At 42.5% G+C, this 27722-nt stretch overlaps 1 protein-coding gene across 1 annotated transcript in view; it reads left to right on the forward strand.

Annotated features, from left to right (window-relative positions):
• MINDY4 (MINDY lysine 48 deubiquitinase 4) overlaps nucleotides 1–27722 on the forward strand; it is a 1921738-nt gene that overhangs the window by 1673126 nt on the left and 220890 nt on the right. The window contains exon 14 of the mRNA XM_044066745.1: nucleotides 24150–24213. Within this exon, the coding sequence (XP_043922680.1) occupies nucleotides 24150–24213 (64 nt within the window). The remainder of the gene's footprint in view (nucleotides 1–24149; nucleotides 24214–27722) is intronic.

The raw sequence follows: 27722 nt of genomic DNA on the forward strand, positions 1-27722 counted from the left end.
TAATTTAAGAACTCTGTCAGAGAGAGACTGGGCATTTTGTATTTTGTGTTTGACCTAACAAGAACATCCGCTCATCACCTTCTGCACTTGCCTTCCTGTAAGTTTTTTAGGGCATAGTAACTCTTTTAGATATAGTTAGGAATATAGTAAAGATTAGTTTAGATCTTTTCTGTATTTATTTGAGACTGTCCTGCAATGTTGTTTTAAATATTCCCTGTGATTTTGAACTCTGAAGTTACTGTGTTGATTTATTCAGTATTGTCTTGTTATTTTATTATTAAATATATTTAAACTTATCTTTGTGGCTGATATTTTTGAGATAAATTTAAGCTATTAGAATCCTTCCATGTCTATTTGGTGACACTGTACAGGTCACTCCTAAATAGTCTTGCTTTTGGTCAGACTATCATTTGGATTATTAGTAACAGTACAGAGTAGGATTCGGCACCCTTTGTAAGAGCCTTAGAATAGCTGATAAGTAGTGGTTGGTGGAAGCTGGAACTACCTTATACTCTGGGCAGAAGGGCGCCTAGATAGTAAACCTGTGTCAGTTTTCCCCAGGTGTGTGTTTGTATATAAATCAAATCTCAAAGTGTGTATGTGTTAGCTACTTGGGCAGGGACACAAAACACTGGTTGGACAAAGAGAGTGCTGGAGGCCTTAGCTTGGCCACTCAGCTGAAATCTCAACTCTGTAACTGTGCCAGTGGGGAGTCTTATTGGGGATCTGGAGAAAGAGGGAGAAACCAGCCCCAGACTGACTGTGATCTCTGTGGGCTCTTAAGAGAAATTGCACTTTACTGTGTGTGTCATCCTCCCAGTGTATATGTTTCCCACTGTTCCCAGTGGTGAGGATTGAGGCTCCTTTATTACTTGGCCAATGCAGGGGCGTCACAAAACTCTGGCAACTTATTTACTTCTTTGTATTACTGGATATGTTTTTTTTTAAATCAAATTTAAAAACAAAAGCAAAACAAATATAAATATCTTTTTAACAATAAATGTTATTTTAAAGAAGTAGAAAATCCATGTTGTTCAGTAAAAATGTCTTTTACATTGATGATAGGACATACACATTGCAGGTCTTTACATTAGTGCAGTAAGATAATATTAAACAAAATGCCCAAACAAAATATTCTTCTCTAGATTTTTACAAACAAATCTTGGAAACCATACAACCTATCGTAGCATTACCAAAAACTTTGTGGAGCCAAATTCAAGCTTTCATGTGCTATTTCTGAGAACTTGTTTTTTATACATTTTATATAGCTATGAAATATAATGCTTAAATCAGTAATTAGTTTAAACCACTCTTTGTATTTCTAAAAATGTATAACATAACAGTGAAATTGTCTTTGACAGTATGTTAGCAACATCTAAGGTTTTAGCTAATACCATAAAGTAGTTTGTAAGTCATTTGGATATGCCAGTATTAATAAAAATATGGAAGTAATACATATTTTGTAGTATTAATCAAACTAGCAATATCTCTAGTATAATGCATTATACATCAACAGTGGCAAAATATGGTTGTCTTCCATGACATTTTAAGCTAGCACCACAAATAACATGTAACTTAGTTATGAAAATATTAATATAAATATGAAAATGGTATATTGTGAGAAATTGTTCATGTTTCCACTGCAGTGCATCCTGTCCTTGTAGCTTTTTGTTTCTCACAACCTAACCAGTCATTTGTTGCATATTATTAATTGACGTATCACTTGAAGAAAATCAAGTAATATAAAGTAGTCATATGCTCTGTCCCAGAGCCATACAGCAGTATCAAAAAAGTGTGATAGAGCAAGTCATAGACAAACGTGGACATTTTATGGTGTACACACTTTAGTGTGTGTGTGTGTGTGTGTGTGTGCACGTGCGTAGGTGCCTGCGCAACAGTATTGTGTGGGCTGGTAGTGGGAACAGTTTCAACACAGCTGATTCAGAGAAATACAACCAAGTCACTAATACACTTTTGCTTTTTGTGGCTCCTGCTTCTCCCTGCATCACTAGTTAGCTCTGTAGTGGTACTAGAGCACAATAATGAACACTAAACATCTCAAACTAATCAGACTTTACTCCATTACAGCACAGTGGACAATTCACAAACAACAAAATACACAGATGGTTAATAATTAAAAACACAAAAACTATTGTCAGGTATAGCAGGACAGAAAACAATTCTCTCTATAGTGATGGACTCACAGAGAAGTAAGTACTTGTATAATATCATTATAGCAAAAAAAAAAAGTATACAGACTGCATTTATGGTATGTATGTACATCTCCAGATGCTGATGAAAATGTACCTACTCTTCACAACAGTTCATTCTCCAGCTCTAAAGCAGACCATCACCAACCATGTAATGTTTTAAAATCTACTTTTTTTATTTAAATGCATTACATGTTATCAGCAAAGCACTCAGGGCATGATTACTGTTGGATTTTCTCACAGCAACACTATTCACTGGTAAATATGACAATAGTCATACCCGAGTGTGATTTATTGCTTAATTGTGTTGGACTCTGAATGATTCCGAAACTAAGAACTTACTTACAATGTAGTATCATCTCATAATTTCATATATCAATGACTACTTAATCTAGCTTCTTTTAATCAATTTTACTGTAAAGTCCTCAGTGTTGTTTCTAGATCTAGAATTCTTGTTATCTTTAGATAGATAAGAAGTGATTTTTCTTTTTGATTTCAGGTGACAGACTACAGTTGCAAGTTTTTAGAAACCATACCATTGACTTGTTAATGGAGTTCTAATAACAGTTTCTTGATATCATTAATACATATGTGTTCTTCATTCTCATTGCTACAGTAGTCTATGGGTAGTGTCCTGCAAAGGACACATCACCAAAACTCTAACGTCCCTCTTGTTACTCACTGCTACTAATAGGCTGCACCCTTTTTGAAGGGAAGTATATCAGCAACCAGAGTGATGTAAAGCTTCAGAATTTTACTGCTGTCTTGAAGAGAAGCATCTGTCTGGTTTCAAAGGAACAGCAGTTGGTCAAAAGCCTCTCGACTAACAGATAAGACCTCTTGTGGAGACACATTCCTCTCATAAATCATTTTTATTAAATATCTGTGGCATTATATTTGTTCTACCTTTAGGAAGAATGAAAATAACAGGCAAAAAAACACACGTGACTGTTGTCTCTCTTCTAATATATATACACACACACACACACACACACACACACACACACACACACACACACACATATGTGTGTGTGTGTGTCTATATATATATATATATATATATGTGTGTGTGTGTGTATATATATATATATATATATATATATATATATATATATATATATATATGTGTGTGTGTGTGTGTGTGTAGATATATATATATATATATATATATAGAGAGAGAGAGAGAGAGAGAGATTTTTTTTTTAAGAGAGAACAACAATTTGTAGTATTCCACTGTTTCTATCAGGGGATTATATGTGCTGCTTTGCTTACGTGACTTGTATTTCAATTTTGTGTGGAAAACTGGGATTTTTATGTAAATATTATGTGTTTGGGTTTGTGCTCTTACATTTTGAATGTGTGCGTTTTGCTGCCTGCTACTCTTTTTAACAGAATTAAAATGTTTTCACATTTTTGGGGTAGTAAATATTCTGTGATATTTTGGATTGAAATTTTAAGGTCTGGTGACAATTTTCAATGTACTGCTTACATTTACTAGTATGGGGAAGTAAAGTGTACCTTCTCCCAGTGTTACTAAGCTTACTATACTAACAATCTGATTTTTTTCTCTGGCTACAGCATGGAAAATACACCAGTACGCTTCTTCCACTCCGCTTGTGCCTAAAATGAAATAAAATAAAATAAAAAAACACACAAGTAAAATTATTGCCCCAGCCTAGGGTTAGTGCGTCCAATGTGGCCAAAGACAGTTTCACAAGCCACTTACCTATTATTTTGCATCTCCTGGGTGTAGCTGTAATGACCCCAAGGGACTGGGTGTTAGACATATACTCAGGATTTGTTCCAGTACCTATTAGGTATGGGAGAACCAAACATTTTATGTACAAGAGTTTCCTGGGTAAGAGACCTCTTGCCAGAAACAATCCGCTGACCATTCTCCCAGTGGGATGATTCCTAGAAAAAATAAATAACTAACTAAATGTAATTACATGGCAGATGGTCAGGTTGTTTCTGTATATAAGTCAAATGTTATATCTTTGGCCAAGAATATTTTGCATTAATTCAGATGTTCTTCGTGTTTCACTATTGCAGTCATTATATTTGGGTTATCTGCTTGCAGTAGCCCTCGGTCGGCCTGATTAACAAAATCTTGGGTCCTACATCAGTTGCTGTCTCTTTTTCCATGACGTCAGGTCGTCAGGGATATAAAACATGCAGCTGACGTCATTACATCAGTCTTTCTTGCCGTGTGGTGCCCGAAGCAGAAACAGTTCGCAAGTGCCGGTCGGCCGACTCCTGAAATTTTCATTTTCGAGTGTCAGAACCAAAGTCTTCAACTAAAAGCTAAGTACCCCGTTGGGGAAACTTTTTCTTGCTCTAAACCAATGTCAGTAAAAGTAAGTAATTGCATTTCTTGTGGAAAGCAAATACCTCATAAAGATTTTCATTCGTACTGTATTCCTTGCCTAGGCCTTGACCACGACGTTACCTCACTGTCGGTTTTGTGCCTTATTTAAACTACGAACTATCCACCGTCGGTATATTTGCGCTACTAAATATTTTGGTGCTCAGTTCAATTATCCTGATATGCCTTCGGTAAGCCATCCGACTACCAACATTCCGAAAAAACGCAAAGATAAAGACATAGACAGGCCGTCCAGTTCGACGGTACTCAGTGAAGCGCTTTCGCAGCCCCTGATACCCGCTTCTTCAGATTCGCAGGCCTCTACTGAGACCCATTCGGAGTCTGGTATGCCGCGAGATGCTTCAACTGTGGAACCTGCGGATGTCTCTACCTTGGATGGGTCTGGAGCAGCTGTGCAGGCACCGGCTTCTGAGGGTGTATTCAGGCCTACTGACTTGCATATTAAACCAATGCCATCTTCTTCTTCAAGGCCTAAAACTCAAACCATGCCTAGAAAACTGATGCTCAGACTGCATGGTCAGGCCTCTTTGCCTAAAAAACAAATGATAAGAATGGCTGAAGACCTCATTACTTTAATCAGAGGAGGCCAACCTTCCCCCTCTAAGAGACCTAGAACTGAGTTTGCTTATGATACTTCTAACCAGGATTCTGAAATTTCTGTTTCCTCTGATGACCAGGATTTACCCTTATCTACCTATGAGTATTCTGATGCTGAGGACTCTATTCCCTCTGCTTCCCCCACAGAGGATTTCTCTTTTGGTGAAACCTTGCATACTCTCAGGGAGCATTTTCGTTGGGAATGTCAGGATTTCTCTGATTCTAAAAAGAGGCTTAGGGATTTCTTACTCCTGCCCCAGCACAGGCCTTTAGCTATACCTCATGTACTGGACTTTGTTGATGATACCGTTTCGGAATCTAGCATGGCCCCTGACTCTCTACCTCCTGCTTCCAGAAAACCTGATAGATTTTACAGGGTTCCTGACTCTCACAAGTTCCTTTTCAAAAATCCTACTGCGGATCCTGAAACCGTTTCACAGGGACCCAAGGGCATTAAAGCTACTACTGCCAAAAACGCTTCCCCCTCTGATAGAGACTCCAGGGCGATGGATAGATGGGGTAAGAAGGTATACACTTCTCTGCAACTTTGGCCATTAGGGCCTTGAATTGCCAGTTACATATGTTAACATATCAGCAGCATATTATTGGATTGCTTAAACAGAAAATGATGTTGATTCCTGATTGTGTTGAAAATAAGGATTTATAGGATTTAATGCATTCTGCTGAACAAGTTGGTAAACATACATTGCAATGTGGTTTTGATTCACTAGAGGCATCTTGCAGGGCTGCAGTAACTGGGTCTGTATTTAGAAGGCATGCTTGACTTAAGGAGCAATCCTTGCCAAATCATGTTAAAGCAAAATTACTCAATGCTCCCTTAAATTAGGACCGCCTGTTTTGCAACAAGGCAGAAGAAGTTCTTAAAAAGATGGAGGAAAAAGCTAAATCTATGCAAACTGTTAAAGATTTTTTACAAGTACAACCTCCAAGATTTAGTAGGCAAATATAGACCTGTTTGCTTCCCCCCAGAACTATAAATTGGAAAATCTTTGCACAAGGACCCCCCACAGACAAGCTTGGAAAGTGGATGCTCTGTCCTTCAGCAGGAAAAACTTATCAGTTTATGCCTTTCCTCCTCTGCCTTTGCTCCCCAAAGTACTACTAAAGATCAAACAAGACAAACCAAGGATGATTTTGATTGCACCAGACTGGCCACGCCAACACTGGTACCCCCTCCTGAGCAGTGTCACTGTTGGCCGCATGGCACCTGCCTCAGACTCCTACCCTGCTGTCTCAGCAGGAGAACCAGATTCTGCACCCTCAGCTTCAAACACTGAACCTAGCAGCCTAACTAATTACCTAAGCTCTCCTTTACCATCCCTCAGTAAACCAGTGATGGATGTCATTTTAGAGGCAAGGAGGCCTAGTGCTAGAATATCTTATGCTGAAAAATGGAAAAGATTCTGTGCCTGGAATCCATCTCAAGGGATGAGCACAGCAGTGCCCAATTTACCCCAGATTTTACAATACTTATCTGAGATGCTTCACAGGGGCCTGTCCTTTTCCTCAATAAAAATTCATGCCTCAGCCATTTCAGCTCATTATAACACAGAACCTCCCCTTTTCTCTCATCTACTGCTCAAGCAGTTCTTCAGAGGGGCCAAAAATTTAAAGCCACCCAGGAGAGCTCCAGCTCCAGCCTGGGACCTTAACTTTGTATTGGAGAAACTCACCCTTCCTCCTTCCAAGCCAGCTGCTACTGCAGATTTAAAATTCCTTTCTTGGAAAACTGCTTTCCTTTTAGCCATCACTTCAGCAAGAAGGGTATCTGAATTACAGGCCCTTATGGCAGTGGAACCTTTCATCATCTTTCATGAGGACAGGGTGTCCCTCAGGACCAATCCCTCTTTCATGCCAAAGATGGTATCCAGTGTGGCCTTTAATCAGTCCATTAATTTGCCAACCTTCTTTCTTAATCCATAGAACAAAGGGGAACAGATACTGAACTCCTTAGATGTGCACAGACAACTTAGATTCTACTTGGACAGGACTAAACCTCAAAGGAAATCTGAACAACTGCTGGTGGCATTTGCTGCAGGGACAGAGGGGAAGGCTATTTCAAAGCAAACCATCTCCAAATGGATAGGCCATTGCATTCATTTCTGCTATAAGCACCATGGAAAACCTATCCCACAGGGGATCAGACCCCACTCAACCAGGGCTGCATCTACCTCTACAGCCTTTCTCAGAGACGTACCTACCAGAGACATCCTAGAAGCTGCTACCTGGAGTTCTGTACATACTTTCACCAAGCATTACCATTTGCCAATTTTCTCTAAATCCAGAACAGGCTTTGCCACTGCAATTTTGCAGGGCCTTATAGCTGGTCCTAATGCTATCTGAATTCCTCCTCCCATCCTTAGCTTTGGGAATCTACCCAAATGTAATGACTGCAACAGTGAAACATGAAGAACATAGTACAATTGTGTACACTTACCATAAATGTAGATGTTCGAGTGTATTCACTGTTGCAGTCCTGGTTACCCTCCCTCCAGCCCCCTGACTTCTTTTGGCTTCACGTCTTCTCTCCTTTTCTATGATTAAAAGCTTTTTGGTATATATGCTTTTTTGTTGGAGGTATAACCTTGCATATTTATAGATTTAATTGCTTCCCATTAGGGGGCACCTGACATCTGGGGCAAGAAAAACTGATTTAATGACGTTGGCTGCATGTTTTATACCCCTGATGACCTGACATCACAGAAGAAGAGACAGCAACTGATGTAGGACCCAAGACTTTGTTAATCAGGCCAACTAAGGGCTACTGCAAGCATATAACCCAAATGTAATGACTGCAACAGTGAATACACTTGAACATCTACATTTATGGTAAGTGTACACAACTGTACTTTCTGCGGGGCTGTTTGCCTTTTCAGACTTATAGTGAAGGTATTGCCCTAGAACAGTATGTGTTTTCAAAGGATGAGAATTCTGACAGAGGCAGGAGTGATTTTCCTCAGGAATCCATTGCCCAGAACTCTGACACTTTACATAGCAAACCTGAAGTTAAAACTTGACATTTTTGGGGGGAAGCAAACAAGGATTCCACCAGAAATGGGGAGATGTTATGTCCTTTAGAGGACAAAGTTCTTAATGCTGCAGCTATTCCTCCCATTTTTGCCAACTCTGGGACGCACTTTTAAAGCTGCCTACAAGGCTACTGACTAACTGGCAGCATTTTCAAAGAAAAAAAGATAAGCAGTGTAAGGTCTCTCCAGATTATAAATGTCTTTATTCTTAACTGCTAGTTGACCCTGGTGCAGTAATTCCAGCAGCAACAGCTAACAATAAATCTTTGACTTCCTCTAACCCAGTACCACCTGATAAAGAGAGCAAGTGTTTAGACAAACATTGTAAGAGACGGTTTGATTTTGCTATGTTGACCTTTAGGATTTTGAATTATCAGGGGTATATGTGGAGGTTTGTGTAACAAGTTCTTATAATTTGGAATAATTTTCTACTTCAGTGTCTCCAGAAGGCAAGTCATATTTGAATCAGATTTCTAAACTTGATTCAGATTTCTAAACCTGCCCTGAGAATTCTGTATGGTTGTCTTGACACTGCGTCTACAGCTTCTGCTTCTTCTGTAGTGTTGAGAAGATTTATTTGGTTGCATAATTAGAATTTGTCTGATGATATGAAGCCTAAAATTCTTAATTCTCCACTTAGCCCTAATCTAGTATTTGGGCCTGTAGCTACACAGATCCTGAAACAGTGGGATGACAGAGAAATTGATGCATGGAGTCTCTAAGATTGTTCAGGTATCCAAGTTCTGCCCTAAAAAAAGTACTTCTCATTCCTTTAGAGGGCAGGAGAAACAGAATTCCCAGTTTAATAACAAGTAGGCCCCACCAAAAGAAAACAGTAGGAGAATAACTTTCCCCCCAAAAAAGTCAAGCTCCAGTTCATGAATGACTATGCCAGGAATCTGATCATCTTTCTCAGACCTGTTGTCTAAGTTACCCTACTTCTCTCACACCAATTGACATTCAGCCCCTTAGTCTGGGGTTATATGGTTTCAGACACACAAGTGCTGAATGTGATTCAAGAATTTAATTGGCAGTGGGTGAACTCTTCTTCTCCTTTCAGGGGAATTCCCTCACATACAGCAAACCAGACAGCCTGTTTCTACCAGTGCTACAATATATGTTAGAAGCAGGGGTCAAAGAACTACTACTTGCAAATCATATGGGCAGATGTTTTTGTTCCAGTATATTTTTGGTACCAAAGACGGACTGCACATGGAGACCTGTGTTAGATCTGTCTTTTCTCAACCTTGATGTGAAAGTTAAAACTTAAGATGTTGACCTTACAATCCATGCTTGCACTGCTTCTAGACCATTGGCTTATGGTAACACTGGATTTCAGAGATGCTTATCATTGCATACCTACTGCTCGCAGTTTCAGGACATTTCTAAGGTTTGCTATATCTGGATTACATTTTCAGTGCTCTATATTACTCTTTAGACTCTGCACTACACCCTGAGCGTACACAAAGTGTCTAGCTCTAGAGTGGCTCACTGCAGATTCAGGCCATCAACAGCTTTTCTTATTTAGACTTGCATATTTTTGCAGAGTTTTCATCCAGATGTTTGGAGTACTTAACAAAGGTATCCAACCTCCTGTCACATCTGAGATTTCACTTGGACCTACAAAAGTCTTGTCTCATGCCCTATTATGAAATTGTGGCCTTGGACTGTCTGAAAATATGCTCAAGCAAAAGGCCTTCCTTTCCAAAGAAAAGGTAATAACTTACCAGCAAATCCAACACATTCAGGCTGATGGAATTGAATTTCTTAATATTCTAGGCCTCATAGCATCCATGATTCTCATGATACTACTTGCTAAATTACACGATAAAAATCCAGTGGTATTTAAAAAATTATTGAACCTGGCACATACACCCCTTGGACTTCTAGATTCCCTGTGCTGGAGTTTGAAAGATGGGAAGTGCTTTGGTGGATGGATAAAAAGGTTATCAGTCCAGGACTCCCTTTCACTCTTTCAACCCCAGTTCAGTCTTTCCAGACAGACTCATTAGATTATGCTTGAAGCGTAGTTTCTATAGGAATAAAAGTGCAAGGTCTGTGGTACTTTAGACAAACCAAAACTCATAAATATCAAGAAATGCTAGCAGTGATTCATGCTTTGAAATCTCTGCACCATCTAGGTACTCTGGGCTCTTTACAGGTGGTTGCAGACAACACCACAGTGATGTAATATTGCAACAGATAAAGGGTTACAAGGTCATACCTCTTTGCTGGTTGGCAACAACGGCTTGGGAGTTGGCTGTTCAGCATTCTCTGATTCTTTAGGGCTTGTATATTCCAGCAGAGCAAAACATTGTAGCAGACAGACTCAACAGATCATGGACAAATCCTCATGAGTGGACAGTCAAGGCAGGCATGTTCCAGGACTTGATCCAGATGTACAGGACACCTCAAGTAAGTCTGTTTGCCTCCTTACAAAAAAGACAACTGTTTGAGATATCCTTGCAGCCAAGCATGGAGAACAGATGCTGTGTCATTCCCTTGGTCGATAAAGTTTCTGTTTCCTTTCCAATGATTTCCAAGGTACTTCTAAAGATTCAGAAAGAATTACTAGAAGTCATTGTGGTGACATTCTTTTGACCTAGGCAAAATTGGATCTGATGTTATCCATTATGTCTGGGTCTTGGATCCGATGTCGGATCTGGTCCAGCACTTTACAGAGTAGATTTAAGTGTCGAGCTCTTCCCACTCCCATAATCCCTTTCTACCTTCTAACCCTCAGATCTTGTTTGCCATATTTTGCTACAGACGTGATTCCTGGCTTGCAGAGTTGGTTAGAGGATTTCTCTTGAATTTTTCAAGTTAAGTGATTTAATTTCTGTTTTCTGTGTAGCTTAGCCTTTCCTCTCCCCCCCCCCCACCTTTTAACTTGCATACAGCATTAGGTTTGTATTCCTTTTTGCTCTCCCTTCTTTTTTGACGTTTGGTGCCTTTTTTTCTGTTAGTTCCTTCCCTTAGTTTTTTTAGGGGCTATTGGGAGTTTTGTTCTGTGTTTTGCTTACTTTTGTTGGTTGGTTGTGAGAGTTTGATCCCTGTTAACTGTCCAGGGTTGTGCTGGTGGTTTAGGGGATTCTTAGTTTAGATTTGTGCCTTTGGGTGTGGTTGTGTGTGCTTGGTGTAAGACAATGGCAGACAAGCATACTGGCTTTAAAATATGTTCTTGTGGGTGTAAGATGCCTATTTCTGACACCCACAAGAAGTGTGTTTATTGTCTAGGACCCAACCACCTCAGGGCTGAATGCTCAGGCATTGGCGGACTGCTGGAATAAACTATTGCGCAAGAGCATGACGCAAGGAGGTCCCTTTGTTTTGGGCTTCCCCTCCTCTAGTGGTCACAAGAACTGGAAGAGGAAAGCCTCCTCTGCCTCCCTGGGGGCTCCTCCTGTGGCTTTGCAAAAACGGCCAGGACAGTTGGATCACAGCCCCTTGGATCCAAAGTCATCCTCGACAGTTTTGGATGTGAAGTTTCATGATCCATCTTCTGGTGCCAAGGTCACCTCGGATCAGAGGACCTTGGATACTACCTCCATCCCTTGGATCCATTAGCTCCCCTGGATCTGAGGCAAGCTGATCTACCAGGTTCAGATCCAATGCATTCGTCAGACCTGGAGTTAGTTATTCAGGACTCCCGGTTGGATCTTATTGGGATCTGAAGTTTACGAATCCCAGACATAGACGTTGTACCTGGATCGGGAGTGCCACAGGGTGGTGGTGGTGGGATCCAGGCTGGCTTTCCTATCTAAATTCTCCCATTCTTCAGCCTCTTCCAGATCCGCCAGGAGCATCTTACCTTCATACATGGACAGGATGATGAGAAGTCTCCTTAGGGTCCAGATAGAGATGGGCCTTTAGACATCTTCAGCCCATTTGGGCTCGGTGAGATCCCCATCTCCTAAATTGGTTTCTTATCTTCTTATTCCTGTGGTTTCAGATTCCCAGGTCCCAGTTTTCCTTAGGGAGGTGTTGTTGGATCCAGGAATGTTTGTTTTCCTGGTTATCCCAGGGTACCTGTCTAGCTGTGTCCCTGTGGCTTCAGATCAGAGTGGGTCTTGGTTCCATGATGTCAGCGCCGGGTCTCTGGGAGGGTTTCTGTTCTGGGCTTTTTGGATTGCTCCCTTCCCTTGTGGGCATCGGCCTTCAACAGCTGGGCTCCCCCATCCTGGAATTTCCCAACCCATTACTATTAGGTGTCCTGAACCTGTTCATCCTGTCCAGGGTCATCCATCCCGAGATAGCCTTCAGGCATCCAGAACCCCAGGGGTTCCCCCTCTCTTCCAAGTCCTCTCCTGAGCCCTTTACAGAAGAGCCACCTTGGAAGAGACTGTGCAAGAGGAGGCACTTGGACTCCCCTATGGAGTCCCTCAGTCCTCATGAAGGACACAGATTTTAATGAAGGGGACGGGTCCCCCAGATCTCCGCCAGATGACATCTCCTTCAGGGACATTATGGAGCTATTGATACAGAAAGGCAGATGGTCTCCCCAGCCCCCATCTTTGGAGGAATCTGTTTTCCTGAAGGCTTTTGGGATGGGCCCATATACATCATGGGTCTCCCCCCTGCAGACGGGCTTATTGATCTCATCACGCGCAAGACGTGGAAGGAACTTGACACTGTGGAACCAGTTCCTAAGAATGTGGACAAGTTTTTGAGCACCCCTGCAGACAGAGCATACTGGATCAAGGGAGTGCTAGTCGATGCTATTGTGGTTGCTGCAGCCACAAAAAAGGAGCTGGCCAAACAGAGCTCCAATGTCTGTCCTCCAAACTGAGAGTCTCAGGTGATTGACAGGAACAGGAAGCGCATTTACACTTCAGCCACTTTGGCCTGAGAACCCTAAATTACTTTGCACATTTCACCCACCTCCAAAGAGATCTGGCTCCCGAACTGACTAAATCTCTTTCAGAGTTGATGCCTGAGGAGGACCTCAAGAAGGTATCTCCCAAGCTCACTACTGTTTCATCTAGTACCAGTTCCTTGATGAGGTTGATCTCCAATGCAGCTGAAGGTACCTCTCAAGTGGCCAGTGCAGGCATTGCCATCAAGCGTTATGCCTGGATGCGGTTATGCAGGTTCGCAGAACCCTTCAAAGTGTCTATTATGAATAGTCCATTTGATGGTTCTTCACTTTTTGCACCCTCAGTAAAATAGACCTTAACTCACAATGAGCAGGATGGCAAGACTCTGTTGGCAGTCAGGATCAAGTTTTCTACACTCCAACGGTCCTTTTTCTAAAACCAACAGGGAAGTAAAAAGCTCTGGTTCCACAGGTCGCAGTTCATTCCAGGATGCTCCAGAGGATTCTTCTTCCAGAGACAGGGGAAGGGGATTCAATGGTAGACGCTGCCCTGGGGCAGAGGGGGTCTGCAAAATCAGGGCACCAGGGAACCTTTTTCTGAGAAGCCTTTTCAGAGCCCCAGAGGTGTTGCCTAACTGTCCTGCTCTGGAGGCAGTTGGGGGTCAGTTTTTGTTGCACCCAGGTGTCTGGGCATCTATAACAAATGATCAGTGGGTACTCAAGATTATATTCAGGGGTTATTACATTCCATTTCCCAATCTCCTCCAGTTCACTAGAAGGTCCTCCCCAATGTGCAACCCTCTCAGAGAAAACTGTCCCAAAGAGAAACTTTGGCACTTCTACAAAAAAGAGCCATCCAGGAGGTCCCAGAAGATCCAGAACTTATTCTCGCTTCTTTTGGTGCCAAAAAAGACCTGCATCTGATTTTGGACCTCAGCAGATGGAACTTGTAAGTCAAGAAGTCAACGTTCCTGATTGTCACTCTCCAGTCCATCTTGCCTCTATGGATGTGCTCCATAGGCCTCCAGGATGCCTACTATCATATCAAGATAGGCAAGCACTCCAGGAGGCACCTGCATTTCTGGATCGGAGCCTGTTATTTTCAGTTCAAAGCCCTGCCATTTGGAATCACCATAGCCCTCAGAGTGTTTACCAAATGCTTAGTGGTCAGTGGCTTACCTGAGGCTTCAGGGATTTCAGGTCTTTCCATACTTGGATGACTGGCTCCTTACAGCTCCCACGAAGCATCTGATGGTTTCTGTTACACAGTATCTATTGCAAACCTTCAAAATGCAAGGGATTACTGTCAGCTTGGCAGAGTCGAAGCTGTCTCACGTGCAAAGTCTAGAATTCATTGGAACTCAGCTCAGCACGATCACAGAGGTTGCAGCATTGCCTTCCCACAGAGTAGGCTTGATCAGGCAGCAAGTCAGGGCCATATCTTGGAGGTTCCATCACCGCAGGCACACCTCGTCCTCAAAGCACTGGGGTCCATGTCTGTGGCTATTCTCCTTGTTCCTCTAGTGAGATAACACATGGGTGCTCCAGTGGGTGCTGGCAGTGGTTTATTCTGTGTAATCCGGTGTCTATGAAAGTGAAAAAATTATCCCAACAGTCGACCAGGAACACACCATCTTTATTCACCACAGAGAATTCCTGTGACTAAGCGCTTTCACCATTGATTGGCTCTCATTTTCTTCTGAAATTGTATTTAGGTTCCATGAATATTAATATATTATTAAATATATATATATTAATAAATTATTAAATATATTATTATTAAAATATTAAGAAAGTCAGGAAAGCAGTTGTCCATGGTAGAAGGCTTCCCCAAAAACTTTTAAGTTCTGAATTTGTGTACTGGTATGGATAGCAGTCCTCAAAACCCATAATCTTTTTGAGGACTGCTATCTAAATTCTCCCTTGGAATACTGGTCCCACTCCAGATCTCATTTCTCACCCATCAGAACAACCACCCAATCTTCAGTCACTTGGCCTGACTGCATGGTTTCTCCACTTCCCATCACAGTAAAGCAGTCCATACTGGCCTCTCAGAAGCCTTGTAATCAAAAGGTCTACCATAGTAAGTGGAACCATTTTTCTTTTTGGGCAATGGAATGGAATCTTGATATTTTTCAGCTACTATACCAGATGTCCATCTCTTCTTAACATCTCATGTTAAGTTGTCTATCTCGCCTTCATTCTTGCTGGATGGGTTCGGAGCCGACCTCGGCTCCGACTCGGCCACTCTAAAAGCTCGAGAGTTGGTTCCACCGGCTCGAGGCTCCCCTTATATCCCACAATGCTAGGCGAGAGTTACCTCAGATCTCGTTTGCCGCTACAGCTTCAAGGTTGGTTTTCTACCGGTTCTTGGTAAGTGACTTTTTCTTGTGTAAATTAGTCTTTCAAAACCCCTTTAATTTTAATATATTTACTTAATTCCCTTAGTTTAGAGAAATTTTTATCCCCTTCTAAAAAATTTCCGTTTTTTTCCCTCAAGAACCTTAGGTTCTCCCCTTGGGCCTACAGGCCTTTTCTCTTCCCTAGTGGAGTGTATGTGTATTACTTTATTTTAAAATCCTAGTTAGTGGTTTTATTATAATTTAACTTGACAGGGTGTAACTAGTGTGTTTGTGTGTGTGTTTGTTTACACCTGTTTAAAAATGTCTAAAGAAGCAAAGGTCTCCGGATTCAAGAAGTGTGATGCGTGCTGTCAGAAAATGTCTGACAGACGCTCACACTTCTTGTGTCTACTGTCTGGGGCCTTTGCACCTGCAGGACTCCTGTGCTGTGTGCCATGGATTCAGCCCCAGGGTCCTGCAGGAAAGAAAAAATAAATTGATACTAAGAGGCTTACTCAAGCCAGAGGATTCCCTATCTGTTTCAACAGGGAAGCCCTCTAAGGCATCTAGGTCTTCGGCTCCGACAACTGAGCCGAGACCTAAGGTTTCTCAACCTCTGCCTTCATCGGCTCCGGCTGGAGCCGATAAGTCTCAGTCCACAGTTTCTGTGGCTCCCTCGGCTCCGGCCGGAGCCGAGGTAGTAGAAGTTCCCATGTCGGCTCCGACCAGACCTTCGGAGCCGACAACTAGGAAGAGGTCCAGGTCACCATCTCTTGGCTCCGTTCATTCGGCTCCAGGATCTCCCCTGCTGTCTGAACGGAGCCAAAGATCTCACTCCTCTAGGTCATCGAGGCTGTCGGATCATGACCTTCAGAGGGTAGTGAGTCGACTTCTTAAGTCCGAGGCACTGGCCCAGATGCTTCAGAGCCCGACTCATCAGTCGATGCCTGCCCGGTCCATCAACATATTCCTCCTTCGACTCTCTTGAGCTCGAGCCGGGTCGTCGGAACCGAGACTGTGATAGCGTCGGAGCCGATACAATTGTCTTCGGCTCCGTCGTCGGCTCCGTTTTCTTCCTTGGAAGAATCTCGGCGCCGGACTTCCCTCGTCGGCTCGAGGGGTGAGTGGCATCGGACCCTTGTCCGACCCCTCTCCCTCTCGGTGCTTGGCGCTGGTGAGTTCGGCTCCGACATCGGCCTCGAGCCATCACTGTCGGTGCCGAGGGGGTTCTTAGCTTCCGGGCGGGGACCTCTGGCTCTGCCTGACAGGGGTGCATTCGAGGTCATGCGGAGTGTGTTAGAGCCTGGCTCTACTCCACAGTCGACTCCGTCCGCCCCTCCCTCTATGGTGCCTCAGGCTAAGCCGACACACTCCCTCATCCCGGACCGCAGAGAGCCAGCTCCTCAGGAGCCCCTGTGGGGATTTCATCCTCTTCCGAGGCCTCTCCTGATTTGGCAGAAGAGCCCCTCGGAAGAGGAAGTGTAAGAGGAAACACATTGACTCACCTGAGTCCATCACATCAGACACAGATTTGGATGATTCTGAGGGTTCCCCCCGTTCCCCTTCTGAAGATGTCTCATTTGCAGACATTCTGGAGATCCTGAAACAGAGGGAAATTGGCCAGCCCTCAACCCTTCAGAGGATCGAATCTGTGTATCTTGAGGCGTTTGGCTCTCGTCCTTCCACCTCCTGGGTGTCCCCCCCTTTGACCCCCTCATGCAGGTGGTTGCTAAGAAGGCATGGACGGCTCCTGATTCAGTGGACCCCACTCCCAGGAGACCCTCCAAGTTCATAACAGCACCAGCAGACAAACAGTTCTTAACAAAAGGAGTCTCTGTGGATGCTATGGTGGTAGCTGCTGCCACTAAGAAGGAGCTAGCTGATCCTTCAGTACCTGTCCATCCACCTAACAAGGAATCTAGGTCCATGGACAGGTACGGGAAGCGGATGTTCTCGTCAGCGACATTTACTATGCGTTAAGCTGAACTACCTGTGCCATTTTACTCGTCTTCAAAGGGACTTGATCAAGGAAGCGAGTGAAATGTTAAAGGACCCTACAGCTGCGGGTTTCCAAGATAAGATGAACACGCAGCTGGCTACCCTTAACTCCATAACCAACTCCTCCATGCGCCTTCTTTCTTACGCGGCTGATGGAGCGAGCAGAGCCGCAGGGACAGGTGTGGCCTTACGTAGGCATGCCTGGATGCGGCTATGCAATTTTGCGGACCCTTCAAGGCGTCTTTCACTACTCCCGTTTGATGGATCATCCTCTTTGGTCCTCAAGTGAAAGAAACCTTGACTAGGTGCGAAACTGATGGCAAGACCCTTTCTGCCGCCGGAGTCCGTTTTCTACTCCTTCTAGGCCTTACCCCAAAGGCCAGAAAGGTGGAAAGATGTGGTTCCGTAAACAATCTCAAGGGACTTCGCCTGACGACAGAGTCGTTTCCCGCCGAGGCAGAGGCGGGAATAACAATGGTAGACGCCGCCCTAGGGGCAGGGGGTCCGCAGAACCAGGGCAATCGGGAAGCCTTCCTGACAAGCCCTTTCAGCATCCCTGAGGTGTTGCCCGACTGCCCATCTTCGGAGGCAGTCGGGAAGATTGTCACTGTACCCAGAAGCCTGGCTATCCCTGACTCAAGACAAATGGGTACAGTCCATCATTTCGAAGGCTATTCTATCCCCTTTCTTCACATTCCAAATCAGTCAAAAATCCCTTCCAGATGTTCCACCCGCTCAAAGGGATCTAGCGGTTTTGGAGATTTCAAAACTGCTTGCAAAAAGAGCAATTCAGCCAGTTCCAGCAGACCAACAAGGATCCGGAATCTACTCAAGGTTCTTTTTAGTTCCAAAGAAAACAGGGGACTGGAGACCAATTTTGGATCTCAGTGTCTTGAACAGATCAGTCAAGAAAACAAGATTTCGGATGGCCACGCTGCAATCCATCCTTCCCCTTTTGGGCAAAGGAAACTGGATGTGCTCTATAGACCTTCGGGATGCGTACTATCACATAAAAATGAACAGACGCTCCAGAAGATTCCTCCGCTTCAGGCTGGGAACCAGTCATTTTCAGTTCAGGGCCCTGCCCTTTGGTCTCACCACTGCCCCCCCCGGGTGTTTACCAAATGCATGGCAGTGGTAGCTTCTCACCTGAGACGACAAGGATTCCAGGTGTTTCCATATTTGGACGACTGGCTCCTCACAGCTCCCACCAAGCATCTCCTTCTGATGGCCAGAGATTACACTTTTCGCGTTTGTCAAAAGCTGGGTATTTCAATAAATTGCGAAAAGTCTGTTTTGTCGCCTTGTCGTACTATTACCTACATAGGCGCAAATCTAGATACAATAAACATGTCTGCAAGACTAACACATCAGAGAATAACAGACATTCACAAATTGGTATCACTCCTTTTCAACAACAACAGAATCAAAGCCAGGTTAGTTCTGAAGGTGTTGGGAATTATGGCAGCGGCCATACCTCTGCTTCCATTAGCCAGATACCACATGCGGATCCTTCAATGGATGCTCTTTACTCAATGGTCATACCAGCAGCTTCCAATGTCTCACACCATTATGATCACGCAAGCGTGCAAAAATCATCTCATGTGGTGGATGTCTTCCCCTCAGCTCTTGTCGGGAAGACCCTTTGTTCCACCTCCTCCGGTTGCTACTCTGACAACGGATGCCTCCCTGATCGGGTGGGGGGGGCATTATCAGGGCAGGACAGTCCAGGGCACATGGCAACCAAACGAATGCCACTTGCACATAAATGTTTTGGAGATGAGAGCAGTGCTTTTAGCGTTGCAAGCCCTTCAAGACTCTCTTCCCTTGGGAACGATTGCAATCCAAACAGACAATATGTCTGTAGTGTGGTACATCAACAAACAAGGCGGAACCAGATCATACGCCCTGTGGCGAGAAGCACACAGACTGTGGCAATGGGCGATTTCTTCGCAGCGGTTTCTGATAGCAACCCACATGCCCGGAAAGTCCAATCAAATTGCGGACAAGTTGAGCAGAGCTATACTCATGCCTCATGAGTGGTCTCTGAAAGACTCTGTAGTGAGAGAAATTTTTCTCAAGTGGGGTCAGCCTTGCTGCGATCTTTTTGCTACTCCCCAAAACAGCAAGTGCAGAGAATATTTCACTCTATTCCTTTACCAGGCCAACCCAGCAGAGACGCTCTAGTCCAAGTTTGGCCCGGGACTTCTGTATGCATTTCCTCCTTTCCCACTGATCTCTCAAGTGATACAGAAAGCTATCGCTCAGAAGGCCTCATTGATCCTCATTGCTCCTTACTGGCCTCGACAAGTGTGGTTCCCCTTTCTACATCGTTTTCTCTTGAGCGACCGTGGAATCTGGACCTAGTTCCAGATCTTTTGATCCATCAGTCGGGTCAGTTTCATCGCTCCCTCCCTCTCTGAACCTCACTGCTTGGTTCCTCCAGTTCCAACCTTAGCCAGGCTTCCTCAATTATCTCACTCTGTTAGAGATATTTTGATAGCTTCCCATAAATCTTCCACTCGAAGATTTATTTGAGTAAATGGAAACGCTTCACATATTGGGCTCAAGGAAAGGACATAGATCCTTTCACTGCTTCCATCCAATTAGTCCTTGATTTTCTAGCTGAACTCTTCCATGCAGGTTCATCTCCCTCTACACTTAAAGTTCAATTGGCAGCTATTTCTAACTTTCATGTGGGTATTTCTGAATCTGCCTTAATGTCCCACAAGCTTTGCAAAGCCTTTTTGAAAGGAGTTTTTCTTCTCAGACCTCCTATAAGAAATCCTCCTTCTCCTTGGGACCTAAATTTAGTTCTTGCTTCTTTGATTCTTGCCCCTTTCGAACCTGCAGTCTCCTGTTCTTTAAAATTATTATCATGGAAGACTCTTTTTCTGGTAGCTATTACATCAGCTAGAAGAGTTTCAGAGCTTCAAGCACTCAGCTGTCGTCCTCCTTATCTTTTGTTTCATAAGGACAGAGTATCCTTACGAACTAACCCGTCCTTTTTGCCTAAAGTGGTCTCGACGTCAAATCTAAATCAAAGCATTGATCTACCTGTCTTTTTTCCAGAATACTCCAATAGGTCTGAACAAAAATTACACTGCCTGGATGTTCACCGTCAATTGAGGTACTACTTGGATAGAACAAAACAGTTCAGAAAGTCTGATCAGCTGTTTGTCTCTTATGCGGAAAGCAGAAAGGGACTTTCAGTTTCAAAGGTATCATTATCCAGATGGCTAACATCTTTGATTTCCCTTGTATATGAGATTAGACATCAAAAGCTGCCTGATAAACCTAAGGCTCATTCCACCAGAGCTTTGGCTACTTCTTTAGCCTTCCAAGACAGACTGCCTATTGACACCATTTGTGCAGCGGCTACTTGGGCTACTCCTCACACTTTCATTTCTCATTATAAGTTGGATTTAGCTTCTAGGCATAGAGCTAACTTTGGTTCCACTGTTCTCAGGAGTCTGTTCCGTTAGGCCACCCGGGACAAGGTGCTAGGGACGCTGGTCCCATCCAGCAAGAATGAAGGCGAGATAGACAACTTAACATATAGAAGTTATGTTCTTACCATAACGTTCCATGTTAGTTGTCTTCTTCTCGCTTCTTCTTCGGCCCCACCCTCCTTCCCCTGGCCTGGACAGACCTAGAGGAGTTGTGATTGTGACCTCTCTTTCTACCACCTCTTTCTTAGACATATGCTATTATGCATATTTCCTGGTTCAGGATGTAGGTCACCCTTCTTTCTTCCTGTTGTTAGAGGTGGACTCTGTTTTACAGTTATTCTGTTACTATTATAAGCTGGGGTTAGCTTACAAACGAGATCTGAGGTAACTCTCGCCTAGCATTGTGGGATATAAGGGGAGCCTCGAGCCGGTGGAACCAACTCTCGAGCTTTTAGAGTGGCCGAGTCGGAGCCGAGGTCGGCTCCGAACCCATCCAGCAAGAAGAAGGCGAGAAGAAGACAACTAACATGGAACGTTATGGTAAGAACATAACTTCTATTTTTTCATCAGGGGGGCAGCTTCTCTACTATCAAGCTGCATTTGGCAGCCATTTATAATATTAATTTCAGTACTGAACCCACCTTTTCCTCTGGGTTATGTAAGGCCTTCATGAAGGGCATCTTTCTTCTCAGGCCTCCAGTTAAAGGTCCCACTCCTCCTTGAGATATGACATTGATGCTGCAATCTCTCACTCAAAGTGTCTTTGAGCCTGCTCATTCATGTGATCTCAAATTTCTTTCTTGGAAGACTGCCCTTCTGGTGGCTCTTACTTCCACCAAGAGGATTTCTGAATTACAGGCCTTATGTTCTAAACCACCATATATTGTTTTTCATAAGGACAGATTGACTTTGAAAACTAATCCCTCTTTTATTCCTGAATTAGCTACTGAAAGAAATCTCAACCAGAATATCCATTTGCCTGTTTTCTTTCCTAATCACTCTAATAAGGGCGAATATCTTCTCTATAATTTGGACGTACATCGGCAGTTGAGATTTTATTTACACAGGACTAAATCCTTCAGAAAATCTAACCAGGTATTCGTAGTTTTTCCTTGAATAGACATGGCCAAACAGTTTCTAAATTGATGATTTCCAAATGGAATTCTCTAAATGTATTTCCCTGGTTTACTCTATGAGAAAGGTGGAGCTGCCTTGTCCGCCTAAGGTGCATTCTCTTAGGTCAGTGGCTACCTCTTCAGCATTCTCAGCCAGGATGTCCTAAGATGAGATTTGTGCTGTGGCCACTTGGTCCACTCTTCACACTTTGTTGCTCATTATAAACTAGATATGGTCTCCAGAAGCAGGGCATCCTTTGGCTCCACAGTGCTCAGGCATGTCCTTCCTTAGGGCTGCCCGGGGTTCCTTTTGGCTGGGGATTCTGACCTAGACATGACGAATAATGAAATGGATAACATCAGATCAATAGTTATGTACTTACCACAACTTGGTATCTATGTTATCGTATTTCATTATTCATCACTTCTTGCCCCCTTCCCCCTTCCATGTTTCTGGTGGTTTTGGAGAGGCTGGAGTCTCGGGCCCTTGAGCTACTGCCTCCTGTGGTTCTATGATACTATGTTTAGTTGGATAGTTATGTGTCCTAGTGTTTTCTTTTCCTTTACAGCAAACTTGATCTGAGGGTTAGAAGGTAGAAAGGGATTATGGGAGTGGGAAGAGTTCAAGCCTTGAATCTACTCTGTAAAGTGCTGGATCGGAGCTGACATCGGATCTAAGACCCAGACATGATGAATAATGAAATAGGGTAACACAGATACCAAGTTATGGTAAGTACGTAACTATTGTTCTCCCTTATTTGGGAATTGGCCAAGGGCAATTAATGCAAGCTTCCTCACAGACTGGATCTACTCACACAGCACAAGAGGAATTTGATATACCCCAACATCAATCAACTGCAACTATCACACAGGATGATTCAATTTTAATACCTTTTAGGAACTTTTTTTTTCACAAGGACATGCACAGCTACTAAAGGAGGCAAGAAAACCAGCTACTAGAAAGCCTTATGTTGGCAAGTAGAAGAGATTTTCAAGTTTGTCCCTTGTCAGTCACAGCGGTCCTGAAAAAAAAGTTGCAATTCTGTTTTTTAAATATTTGCATGAGCTACTTAAAGATGGCTTATTTTATGCTTCCATCTAAGTGCATCTTGCAGCCATCTCAGCATGTACATTTCTTCTACATTTGTGATCAGTTTCTGAAAGGAGGGTAACACATGATACCCCCTCAAAAGCAAATTTCTCCTCCTCCTTGGGATTTCAATTTTGTTCTAAGGAAACTGACCTTAGCTCCCTTTGAACTGGCCTCCCAGGCTCACTTGTAGTTCACTACTTAAGAAACTATCTGACTTGTTGTTCTGAAATCTACAAGGTGAGTATCTGAATTTCAAGCTCTCATGGTGGGTGAGTCATGTCTGCTTTTCTGCAGGGATAAAGTCTCATTACGCATTAATCTTTGATTCATGCCTTTTAGTTGTTTCAGAGTTTACCTTTACATAAGCCATCAATCCCCAGTTTTCTTCTCTGAGCCAAAAAGCAAGGGAGAACAGATTCCACATTCATTGGATGTGTACAGGCAACCCAGGTACTAACAACTCAGAACAAGTCATGTAGGAAAGCTAAACAGCTGTGTGCTTCATACTCTGGGAATAAGAAAGGCCATTCTGTGTCTAAACAGAATATCCAGATGGTTTTCCTCTGCTATTGTTTTTTTTTTTTGTTTTGTATGCGCTATTCCCACCATGGTATAACTATTCTAGGCAAAGTTAAAGCACAATCTAGTAGGACCTTGTCTTCTCTTATGGCATACTGGAAAGTGCTGGACTCTAGGGAAGTATTCTAGAAGTATGCATAGGCTATAACCTCGAAAAAGGGCATAGCAAAATAAATTTAAAATGGGTGGCGAAAGCCAAACACATTCTGGCTAGGCTTATAAATGCCCTAGGGCAGATAGCCTAGTATGAACCTATGAGCCTATTGCAGCAGTGAAGAAATTCGAACATGTACTGTTATCGGGCAAGTAGGTCTTCAACAACTGTCCTGAACTGAAATTATTTTGTAAGTTTTAGCAGAGTCTGCTGCAAAACATGATCTTTCAAGGAGGAGCAGTAGATAATTCAGTTTTAATTTACAGTATAAAGCCTGTCTCCCTTATGGCATCTCAAATGAAAAAATGGAAGTGTGTAATAAGCTGAAGAATTCCTCTAAATATTTTGTCTTTTCAGAGTGAGAGCTGACTTTGATGTACCTGATGCTTGTTTGATTGGTGCTCATGGATACTGCACACAGGTTAGTATGTTTTCATCATTTAAGTTATTGCATTTTTATTTATTTATTTTCATGGGCTTACTGTAAAGCCAATCATTTCTACAGATAAAAGTTAGAAGGAGTGTGTTTATGCAAACCATTCCAGTGGGAATAAGGAAACTTACACTAGGACCGCATTGAAGTGACCTAGTTGACATTTAGTCGTAGGGCTGGCTGTCCACTATTAAAATTATGTTTTTTCAGTGGTTGCCATTCCTGTATAAAACAGTGACCTATTTTCTTCTCACATCTTTTTTGCTGTGTGTTTTTATATACATTGTGACAAAGGGAGATACTGTCACCACAGCTATCTGGAATTTTGTAAATAATTATATGTCATTTGCGAATAGCAACATGATTTATATAAGATGCTTGTGTTACAAATGTATTAGAACTGCATGGCATGTGTATATCAAACTGCTGGTATAGAAGTGTGGATTGAAAAGGTTTATCAAAGTGCTGTTTGAAATGTTACCACAGTGTGACCTACTGGAATAAAACAGAAATGTACATGCACTTTTGTAACTGTTTAAATGTATATTTTAATAGTGGAAACTGGAATACAGGTGGTTAACTTCAGAAAAATAACTGAAATTAAATTACTTTATGGTAGGTCATAAAAAGATGGTATCTTTCAGTTCCAGTGCATTGGTAGACATTATGTCTGTACTAACTCTCTTAGATTCAGTCAGGTATATAGTAAAGCTTAGTTTAGATATTTCATTTGAGACTGTCCTACAATGTTGTTTTAAATATTTCTTGTGGTTTTGAACTTTGATGTCACTCTGAATATAAACTGAATATGTTCTTGTTCTTTTATTTATTATTAAATATATTTAACCTTTCATTGTGACTGATCATGTTTAAGTTTTGAGAGTACTTGCATATGTATTTGATGATGCTGTGGGCCATTCCTAATAGCCTTGCTCTTGGTCAAACTACCATTTGTATTAGTATTAATATTGCACAGTAAGATTGGACACCCTTTGTTAAGGACCTTAAAGAAGCTAAGGACTTGGCTGGTGGCAGTGATAACTACCTTATAGTCTGGGCAAAAGGGGGCATAGCTAGTAAACCTGTACCAGCCTTTCCCAGGTGTGTGTATGTGTATAAATCAAACCTCAAAGACTGTGTGTGACAGCTGCTTGGGCAGGGACATGAAGCACTGGTTGGATAGAGAGGGTGCTAAAGGTATTGGCTTTGCCACTCAGCTGAGATCTCATCTCTATAGCTGTGCCAATGGGGAGTCTTATTAGGGATCTGGAGAAATAGGGAGAAACCAGCCCCAGACTGACTCTGGTCTCTGTGTGCTCTTAAGGGAAATTGCACTTGATACAGAGAGCTGCATCTGGTAGTACTGTGTGTGCACTTTGTCATCCTCTCAGTGTACATCCCCCACTGTTGCCAGTGGTGAGGATTGAGGCTGCTTGATTACTGGTCCAGTGGTGGGTCATCACATTATTGGTGGCAGTAGTGGAATTACCACATCACATATTAGGATTCAGTGGTGTGGATATTGAATTCCTGCATTATGCATTCCCACCCATTCTACTGATACCCAAGGTACTTCTGAAGATTTAGAAAGAATTACCAGAGATCCCTTTTTGGCCCAGGCTGAGTTGATTCTTTTTTTAAATGGAATTTGTCAAGGGCAGTTATCACTAGCTTCTCCACACTCTTCTGCTCACACAGTAAAAGGGGTGATTGGTGCATCCCATCTTAGAGCAAGTGCAACTGACAGCCTGGATGAGTCTGTCTTGGTACCTCTTAAGCACATGTTCCATGAGGATGTGCAGTAGGGATGGAAGGAAGCAAGAAAACCTGTAACTTGAAAATCTTATGTTTACAAGTGGAAGGGGTTTTCTAGGTGGTGCCTAACCAATAACAGAGGGCATGGTATAGTATCTATCCCTCTAGTTTTGAAATATTTGTGTGAGCTACTGAATGATGGCTTATTTTATGTATCTATCAAGAAGCATCTTGCAGCTGTTTCAGCTTTTCTGCCCATGGATCACCCTCTTTTCTCTCTTTTTTTGGTCAAACAGTTTACGAAAGGAGTATTGTACTTGAGACCACCTCAAAAGCAAATTTTTCCTCCTTGGGATCTCAAGTTTGTTCTTAAAAAAAATTACCTTATCTCCTTTTGGGCTGAGTTACAGTTTATTACTTGGAAAACCATTTTGCTTATTGCTGTGACATCTGCAAGGTGAGTTTCTGAGCTGCAAGCACTCATGAGGGGTCAGCATATCTGATTTTCCACAAAGAGAGAGTTGTTTTACACACCAATCCATCTTTTATGCCAAAAGTTGAGTCTGGATTTACCCTGAATCAAGCCACAAATCTCCCAGGTTTCTTTCTGGAACTTAAAAACAAAAGAGAGAAAATTCTGCATAACTTGGATGTATCTAAGCAACTCAGCTGCTACTTTGACAGATCTAAGCCCTTCAAGAAGGCTGAACAGCTCTTTATTTCCTATTCTGGGGGGTTAGAAATATCAACCTGTCTCTAAGAAAGTTATTGCTCATAGGGTGTCCTCTGTTATTGCTTTTTGTTACTTCCACAATGTTATATCTCTTCCAGACAGGATTAAGACATATTCCACCAGGGCTTTATCCAGTTTGGTGGCATATTGAAAATGAGTGGACTCCAGAAACATTTTAGAGAAAGCAGTCTTCTCCTATTTTCATACCATTACAAAACACTCCAAACTGAATTCTTTCTCAAGTTTCAGAGCAGGCTTTGTAAGAAGCAATATCTACAGGCTCCTACATCCTTATCCTTCCCCTTCCCGGGTAGGGAAGCTTTGGGAATCTACCCATATGCCACTGAGACAGTGTGAATGTTGAGCATAGTACAGATGTGCAAGCCCTACTTACCTGTAACAGTAGAGGCTTAATTTTTATACTGGCTCAGTGGCAGCACCAACCCACCCAGTTGTGCTAGCTTCAGTTATCTGTGTTGATGTTTTTTTGGCTGTGTATTTGTTAGTTTCAGGCAATTCTTGCTTTGGGTCCTTTTTGGTTCTTCCTACTTAGCACTAAAAGTCTGAACAACAGATTTCCTCTGATAGAGGTTATTCTTCCCCTGATAGAAGGAGTTTAGCAAATCCCAAAACAGTATAAGAAACTTCTCTGTGTGGAAGATTTTCAGTCCATATATCTCTAGTTAATCACTGTATATTAATCAGATCAGACAATAGTAGTAGAAGTAGTGAACTTAAACTCGTCTTAAGTAAAAAAAAAATATATATATATATATATATATATATATATATATATATATATATAATTGTACAGAATTACTAAGTATTCGAAAGTAATTCAAGCAAGGCAAGCAGTCTGTTTCCAGTCAGAAATCCAAGGTCTGTGTACTTAATAAAGGATTTTCGACTGGAAACAGACTTGCCTGCCTTGTTTGGATTAGTTTTGAATACTTAATAATTCTGTACAATTATATACTTTTTATTATTTTTTTGACTTAAGGTGAGTTTA

This window comes from Protopterus annectens, chromosome 3.part1 (assembly GCF_019279795.1).
Source record: "Protopterus annectens isolate FY-2018-M chromosome 3.part1, PAN1.0, whole genome shotgun sequence".
Taxonomy (NCBI): Eukaryota; Metazoa; Chordata; order Ceratodontiformes; family Protopteridae; genus Protopterus; species Protopterus annectens.